The sequence below is a fragment of the Myotis brandtii genome, unplaced genomic scaffold (assembly GCF_000412655.1).
Source record: "Myotis brandtii unplaced genomic scaffold, ASM41265v1 scaffold2772, whole genome shotgun sequence".
Lineage (NCBI taxonomy): Eukaryota > Metazoa > Chordata > Mammalia > Chiroptera > Vespertilionidae > Myotis > Myotis brandtii.
This window is the reverse complement of record NW_005360554.1, coordinates 33,127-42,185: the sequence shown is the minus strand read 5'-3', so window position 1 is coordinate 42,185 and position 9,059 is coordinate 33,127. Positions and strand designations below refer to the sequence as shown.

The following is a 9,059-nucleotide window of genomic DNA, read 5'->3' as shown; positions in this document are numbered from 1 at the left end:
TAAGAGGTAATCTCTATATACTGGTATAGCACATAAAAGAATTACAACAACAACAACAACAACATAATAATAATATATGATCAATATGTAAATAAGGGGAATGGAATAAAAATATATATTTGATTAATCAAAAGGGAAGAAGATAAGAGACAATAAATGTGAAGCGGGTGTTTCATAAAAATCAGCAATATGCAAAATATAAATTTAGATATATTATGATTATATTAGACTAGAGGCCTGGTGCATGAAATTCATGCACTGGGGCGTGGGGGATCTCTCAGCCTTGCCTGCACCCTCTCACAGTCCGGGACCCCTTGGGGGATGTCTGCTGACTGGCTTAGTCCCGATCCCCCTTAGGGATTGGGCCTAAGCCCAAAGTCAGACATTCCTCTCACAGTCTGGGCTCTCACAGTCCAGGTCCCCTCGCTCCTTACTGCCTGCCTGCAGTGGAGGTCGGAGAGGCTCCTGCCACTACTGCTGCACTCGCCAGCCATGAGCCTGGCTTCTGGCTGAGCGGTGCTCGCCCTGTGGGAGTGCACTAAGCACCAGGGGGCAGCTCCTGTGTTGAGCATCAGGTCCCTGGTGGTCAGTGCGCGTCATAGCGACCGTTCGTCTGTCAGTTGTCCCACTGTTCGATCGATTTTCATATTAGAGCTTTATTATATAAAATATCAATAGATAAAATTCTCCACAAATATCATAATTGTTGTGTTTCATAAAATGAGCAAATCCAACTTGACACTGTTAGTGATGGACACCTCACAGATGTAAAGACATAGCAAAACTTAAAGTGATGGAAATAATAACATGTAAACGGTAACAACGAGTAAGGGGCATCTTTACTACCACTGCTGTACTAGTATCTATATCTCTATCTGTATCTTTATCTGTACCTGTATATTATATATATATGTATATATATATACCTATAGATTTAGTTATAATATATCTGTACTAATATCAGAAGTAAACAAGGTGTTAAGGTAAGACCCATTGCTAGATGTGTGCTATTAAATACATTTTAAAAATGCATTTATAAAGTCTTGCTTTGTAGCACATGCTAATTTTCATAGTGTAATTATTCTTATCATGGCTGATGGACGTCTACCAACATGATGTCATTGAATGTGAGTTGGAAGATATGTGCACAATGAGCTTGAAGCCAATGTGAGACAGCAAACAATAATCAGTTCAAAAAAAAAGTTCATCAGGAATGGATCATGATGGAAAATCAGTGAATCCTCAATAACATAGTCTAAAAATACAAACTCACCATTATAATTGTGTACCATATTTTACAAAATATTTTACATAGGTCTTATAAGAGATTATGAACAAGAGAATAAAGGATTATTAACAACCCAAGTAGCAAATTTGACCAAGTTGAATATTAACAGCACTTGTACATGACAACAGAATGCATAGTCTAAGATTATATGGAGATGTTGACTGTACAATAATTATAGACTATCAGTCTCACTGTGCTCCTGACTGCAACAAGAGGATTTAGTGATTACCAGTAAAAGAACTTAACCCTATTGACACACATCTCTAAGGCTTGTTTTATGTCTCTGTTCCTCAGGCTGTATATGAAGGGGTTCAGCATGGGGGTAACTACCGTATACATGACTGAAGCAATTATGTCTTTAGAACCCCAGGAGGAGGAGGAGAAGTAAACAGCTGCACCTGTCCCATAGTATAAAGACACCACAAATAGATGGGAACCACAGGTAGAAAAGGCTTTAGAGAGTTTCTTAGTGGAGGGCACCCTCAGGATGATGGTTCCTATACAGATATATGAGCCTAAAATAACACACAAAAGCAGGAAGTAAAGCATTCCTCCCTCAGTGAATAGGACCAGCTCATTGAGGGAGATGTCAGAGCAGCTCAGCTTCAGCAGCACAGTGAGCTCACAGAAGAAGTGGGTGATGATATTGTGGGCACCGAAGGACAGGCGGACCAAGAGGAGGGTATGAAAAAGTGCATGGACACAGGCAGCCATATAAGACCCAGCCACCAGGAACATGCACAGCCCATTCCTCATGATGGTGGTATAGCGCAGAGGGTGACAGATGGCCACGTACCTGTCATATGCCATCCCTGCCAGAAGGAAATTGTTAACACTAGCAAAAAGTATGAAGAAATACAACTGAGAAATGCACCCCACATAGGGGATGGATGGTTGCCGAGTCTGAATGTCCGTGAGCATCTTAGGGACAGTGACAGATGAAAAGCAAACATCAGTGAAGGCCAAGTGGCTGAGGAAGAAGTACATGGGCGTGTGCAGGCGAGAGTCCAGCCTGATGAGCAGGATGATGAGCAGGTTGCCCAGCACCGTGGTCAGGTACATGCCCAGGAACAGGGTGAAGAACACGCCCTGCTGCCCTGGCGGGATGGGGAGCCCCAGGAGGAGGAACTGGGACACGCTGCTCTGGTTCTCAGGCCTCATGCTGCTCTTCTGTCTGCTGGGGATGAAGAAGGGTTGGGAATCTCAGGAGCCTGGAAAGGAAGATCAGAACCATCACATCTCATACCATCATTTATTGGGCAAACCTTTCATTTTGTAAAACTTTCATATTAATTTCTCACACTTGTGAATGTATGCATCTTTCCTCTATTCCAGTCTGGCTCCAGGAAAACATTGGAACCCCATGTAGTCAACAAGACCTCATTACAAAGAAGCAAGAGTGTGTTCACTGTGTCATTCACCAGGATTTATTGATCATGGAGTCGGTGTCAGGACCTCTATTAAGGACTGAGATGCAGCAGTGAACAAGAGAAGCAAGGTCCCCACTTCTATGAGTTTAGGTCTTGATGAGCATGGAGGGATAATTTCTACACCAGCCCAGAGCCAAACCATAATAATTCACCCTGGCAGAACTAGAAGGCAATCCCCTGAGAAACTGGCAGTTCTTTCTGCTTTAAAGTGCTGAATGGGCATTTGTGGAGCATTATCCCATTGAACCTCAGCTGTAAACACAGGGACAAGCTAGAAATGGGTGGCCATTCAAACCACTAGATGCCAGAATATCTACCCAACAGTCCACAAACTATTTTTCATAATAATGCTGAGCATTTTGGTGGCATAAACACTGTGCTGAACATGAGGTTAAAGGCTTTTTCGAGTTTCCTAAGTAAATCTAACATCAGCTTTACATTCCCAGATTAAAAATCTTCACAGCTGCACAAGGAATTCTGTTGGAAATAGAAATATAAGGGATATAAGTTTTACACCATTTTTGTAGGTTAAAAAGTACCAAATATTTTTTAATGGAATTGGTAGTATTGTAATAACTTTGTATGGTGACTTGACTGATACAAGACTTATTGTGGTGATGGGTATATAATTGGTAAATCACCATGCTGTACACACCTGAACCTAATATATTGTATGTCCACTTTAGGAATAAATGAAAAGGAGGAAAATGATCAAATATTGACTACTTTGTGAAGTTTATTCTAATATGTCTGCATGATGAGAACCTGTGCTCTTACCCACTCCCCATGAAACTTCCCTCTTCATTGGGAACACCCTTTGCTAATTTAGGGTTGACAATACTTCACATTTTCTTAGATCCCTACCTAGAGAGTTCCCTTCATTTATAATGGTCTGTTTTTCAATCAACAAAACACCCTTACATTCATTATAATTTGCTTACAAATACATGTTAGCTGAGAACCTGTGTTTTATGAGGCAAGTGTCATTCCTTTCTTTCACTTTGTAGATTGAAAACAGAGGCCAGTGAGTTAAGTGACTTTCTCAAGGTTCGCCACACCAGTGGGTGGCAGTCCTGCACTCTGACTTCACACAGCATGACACCTAATGTTTCTTTGCCTGGACATTAAGTGAAAGTGTTACCAACCTCTGAGTGACACAGTCACACTCAGGTATGTGAGAAGCACAGCAGATCCATTTCAGACACGGGGGTTTTTTGGAGCTTGTTTAGCTCAGCCAATGGGGCCCCAGGAGATGGGCTCTGCAGGAAATATTTGAGGTCATAGGGGCAAGTTGGAAGCCCCAGACACACATAAAAATCACACACACACACACACACACACACACACACACACACACACATACACAAATACACACACTGCCGATTTGAAAATTTCAATGAACTGTGATCATGTTCCCATCCTAAGGGAAGGATAGCCAATATGGGGCTCAGCTCATAAACACGCATAGACATACATACAAATCATAATAAACACACAAAGCGACACATACACACCACTCAGTGATGGACCACTCACCCACAAATACTCTCAATGCACATCAACACACCTGGCTCATGACACACCTGGCAAAGACTTAATTCCCACATATACATAACTCATGCACTATACACATACATCACCAAAACCACACAAAAGCACAAACAATTCAAAAATACCACAGGAAACACACACCAACAATACATGTGCTCACCCAGCCACACTCACTGCATTAAGCAGCGCACATCCTTCTATTAATTTGCTTTCCCCCTTCTGTCCCATTATCCCCTTCCTAGGAAGGGCAGTCAGCATGGGGCAGTTAAGCATATTCTGTCACAGGCACCATCATTAAACTACCACCAACACCCCATGCACGTGGTCACATACACATGGTAAGAGAAAACCCAACGAAATACCTTTTTGCTCTCACACATGTCACCTACAGACACAACTAGCATGTGCACCAGCACATGCTGCTGAGCAGAGGTCTGAGCCCTCTCTGAGCTGACCTTGGTTCCTGGTGTGGTCGGCATCTTCCTGTCCAGCAGCAGAGACAACAGTCTCACTCCCGATTCTCAGCTGTGATGCCAGTGTTTACGATCACAGACATGAATCAAGAGTCCCTAATCACATGCCAGGAGGCTGGTGACTGGATCTACATGCACTAAAACAGGGCCCAGGTTAAGTCTGACATAGGAAAAGAGTCAGATACATAGTGCACACACACACAACTATCAAACAGCACGTACACAAGCGTACATAGTATATTCAGACAGACACACAGGCTGACACACACAGTCATGGACACCAAGTCTCAAATATGAACCCACTAGCACACAGGCAGATCCATGACCAAGGGCAGATTTCCAGCTCCTCTCACCTGGGCTCGTCATTGGTGAGTTCAGACACCTTCTGCTCCAGACTGTTGCCCATCTCCTCAGGTTTTCTTCAGGAGACCTACCATCCAGACACAGAAGCAATATCTGTGGCCTTGGCACTTCTACAGACTTTCCTTTTCCTTAAGCAGCTCCAGAGAAATGAGTCCAAAGATAAACTTAACTACTAACGAGAGACTGCAACCAAGTCCCCAAGCTTGTGGCTGATTTCTGACTGCCCTTTGGGAGCTGAGTGTCCAAGAGCCAGAGGGACTGGAGTCCTAGGGGACAGTGTCCCTGATTCCAGTCATGCCCTGGCCACCTTTCTTCTTGGGCATTGCTCCAGCTGGGAGAATGGATTTTTCCAATTTTTATTTTGAAATTATTTTAAAGATATAGAAAGTTGTAAAAATGATACCAAGAATTTGGGCAGGCTTCAAGCAGATTCCCCAATGGTTAACATTTTACTATGTTTACCATGTTTGTATGTATGTATATTTCAGGCTTAGATTTTCAGCAGATATACCACAGAGCATATTATAGAAGTTATATTAATTTTTCCAATTACTAGTGTTTTACCCTTGTCAGTTGGCTAAGGTGGTGTGTGCCAGGTTTTCTACTGTAAAGTTATCATTTTTTAAAGTTACTATTTTAACCTGGTTATTAATAGGTTTCATTTGGATACATATTCTGAAATAATATAAACATATATGTTTCTTAAAATTGCATTGACTGCATTTAACATTCATTGATGATTCTTGTATGACAAAATTATTGGAAATGTGGTGGCCAATTGGTGGTTTTTCTAATTCTATCATTTCTTTTATGTTTATTAGTTGTATTCTCCTATGAGAAGGATCTTACTCTTATTTTTTATTCATATTAATTTATTTATATCATTATGGACTTATGGATTCTTATTCTCTGAGTTATAATCCATTACAGTTGTTATTCATTTTGGAGCTCTAGGTATGTTCATTACTTACAAGGATTCTAAATGATCACAGAAAAGCCAAGTGGGAAGTATGCATAAAAGAAACACAAGAAGTAAAAATTAGAAATTAAGGAACTAAAGGAAAGTTTACCCATAGGAGGTGGGTCAAGATAGGGATAGAAGAATGGGGGATGGAAAAATATAGGTGTCGCTCTATAACCTATACATTTCAATCTATTTATATATTTTAAAATCCACGAGTTCCACTCAATACCTCTGATTCTAGTTTGCCATCATGGAGTTCTTCCCAGTCTCTCCTTTTCTATGTACATAGCTCCTTTCCCAGAGACTGAGGAGTCACTCCCCTTCTTCAATGTTTACTTACTTCTTGAATCCTTGGATACATGGTGAGTTGTTTCAGAATCTTGAGTTCAGACCACACTGTTAATGACACACTAAGTACAGCTTAAAACTTTGTTTCTGTTTTTGTTTTTAATTTATGTATATTGTTGAAAGTATTACAGATGTCCCTTTGTTTTTTTTTCCCCCCATTGACCCCTCTACACCATACCTGCCCCTCCCATGCCTTGACCACACTATTATCTGTTTCCATGGGCTATGCATATATGCATAGAAGTTCCCCTGTTAGTTTCTCCCCCACCCCTCTACCCCACCCCCACCCGTCCTCTAAAATTTGTCAGTCTGTTCCATCTTCTATGGCTCTGGATCTATTTTGTTCATAAGTTTATTTTGTTCATAAGTTTATTTTGTTCATTACATTCCACATATGAGTCAGATCTTGTGATACTTATCTTTCTCTGACTGGCTTATTTCTCTTAGCATAATACTCTCCAGGTCCATCCATGCTGTTGCAAATAGTAAAATTTCCTTTTTTTTTTTTTTAACAGCTGCATGGTATTCCATTGCAAATGCACCACTCATCTATGGATGGGCACTTGGGCTGTTTCCAGATGTTAGCTATTGCAAATTGCAATGCTATCAACATCAGGGTGCATACATTCTTTCTGATTTGTGTTTCATGTTTCTTAGGATATATGCCTAGAAGTGGGATTACTGGGTCAAATAGTAGTTCCATATTTAATTTTCTGAGGAAACTCCATAATGTTTTCCATAATGGCTGCACAAGTCTGCATTCCCACTGGCATTGTACTATGGTTCCCTTTTCTCCATACCTGCCCAGCAGTTGTCATTTGTTGATTTGTTAATGGTAGTTATTCTGACAAGTGTGAGGTGATTACCTCATCGTCATTTTAATTCACATCTCTCTGATGATCAGTAACTTTGAGCATTTTTTCATATGTCTCTTGGCCACTTTGGAGAAATGTCCATTTATGTCCTTTGCCTATTTTTTGATTGGATTGTTTGTCTTCCTTTTGTTAAGTTTTATGAGTTCCTTATATATTTTAGAAATTAATCCCTTATCAGATGTATCATTGGCAAATATGTTCTTCCATGTAGTGGGCTTCCTTTTTATTTAGTTGATGATTTCTTTTGCTATGCAGAAGTTTGTTATTTTCATGTAGTCCCATTTGTTTGTTGGCTCCTTAGTTTCCTTTGTCCTAGGAGATGTATCAGTAAACATATTGCTATGAGAGATGTCTGAGATTTTGCTGACTATAGTTTCTTATAAGATTTTTTATGGGTTTCACGACTGACATTTAATTCTTGCATTCATTTTGAGTTTATTCTTGTCTATGATGTAAGTTGGTGGTATAGTTTCATTTTTTTTGCATGTACCTGTCCAGTTTTCCCACCATTTGTTGAAGAGACTCTCTTGACTCCATTGTTAGTTTCTGAAACCAGTATAATTTTGTTAACTAGTGTCACTCTAATAAATTCGATAGAAAGAGAATGGAAGCCATGGAACATTTATATAAAGGAAAACTACTTGGCCATATAAAATAAAATAAAAATCTTACCTTTTGCAACAGCATAGATGGAACTTGTGATTATTATGCAGAGCGAAATAAGCCAGTTATAGAAAGACAAATATCATATTATTTCACATATATGTTGACTTAATGAACAGAATACAAGCACACTCATAAATACAGAAAACAGACTGACAGCTGTTAGAGGGGAAGCATGTTAGGGGCCTGGGTGAAAAAAATTGAAGGGATTAAGCAAAAAAAAAATCCCCACAATTCATAGACAGAGACAACAGTATGGTTATTAGCAGAAGGAAGGCGGGGGGGGGGTGGTAGAAGAAGGTAAAGGGAAGATAAATGGTAATGGAAGGAGACCTGAATTTGGGTGGTGAACACACAATATAATATATAGATGATGTAGTATAGAAATGTACACCTGAAATCTATATAATTCTATTAACCAACTAGAGGCCCAGTGCATGTATTCATGCACCGGTGGAGTCTCTCAGCCTGGCCTGCAGGGATCAGGCTGAAACCAGCAGTCTGACATCCCCCAAGGGGTCCCAGATTGCAAGAGGGCGCAGACCAGGCTGAGGGACCCCACCCGAATCCATGTACCGGGCCTCTAGTATGCATATAAGATCTTTGGTTAATCTCTTCCCTGCCCCCTTCCCTCTGATATTCATCAGTCTGTTCCATGTTTCTATACCTGTGGTTTCTGCTCCTGCATTGAGCGTCTGCCCCCTGGTGGTCAGTGAACATCATAGCTACTGTATGGTTGGCCGGTCAACCAGTTGGCCCATTGCCTGGTTGGCCAGTCAGCAGGTTGGCCCGTCACTTAGGCTTTTATATATATTTTCTAGAGGCCCTGTGCACAGATTCGTGCACTGGTGGGGTCCCTTGGCCTGGCCTGCGCCCTCTTGTAATCTGGGACCCCTCAGGGGATGTCGGAGAGCCAGTTTTGGCCCAATCCCTGCAGGCCAGGCCCAAAGACCCCACTGGTGCATGAATCCGTGCACTGGGCCTCTAGTCCTATATAATAAAAGACTAATATGTAAATCCAACAAACGGTGGAACTACCGGTTGCTATGATGCACACTAACCACCAGGGGGCAGACACTCAATGCAGGAGCTGCCCCCTGGTTG

The 9,059-nt window shown here is 41.2% G+C and overlaps 1 protein-coding gene across 1 annotated transcript; it reads right to left on the bottom strand.

The window, feature by feature from the left end:
• Nucleotides 1-1,513: 1,513 nt before the first annotated feature.
• LOC102245922 (olfactory receptor 1J4) lies at nt 1,514-5,160 on the bottom strand. The gene is made up of 2 exons (XM_014541764.1): nt 5,096-5,160; nt 1,514-2,465 (listed from the first exon to the last, which is right to left on the bottom strand). The coding sequence occupies exons 1-2, from the start codon at nt 5,146-5,148 to the stop codon at nt 1,514-1,516; spliced, it is 1,005 nt and encodes a 334-aa protein (XP_014397250.1). The 5' UTR covers nt 5,149-5,160.
• Between the last annotated feature and the right edge of the window lie 3,899 nt (nt 5,161-9,059).

Bases quoted from the DNA above. Each gene is read 5' to 3' on its own strand.
- LOC102245922 (XM_014541764.1), bottom strand. From the start codon at position 5,148: ATGGGCAACAGTCTGGAGCAGAAGGTGTCTGAACTCACCAATGACGAG. The intron at 2,466-5,095 runs GTGAGAGGAGCT...CTTCATCCCCAG, and splicing joins CTCACCAATGACGAGCCCAG to CAGACAGAAGAGCAGCATGA.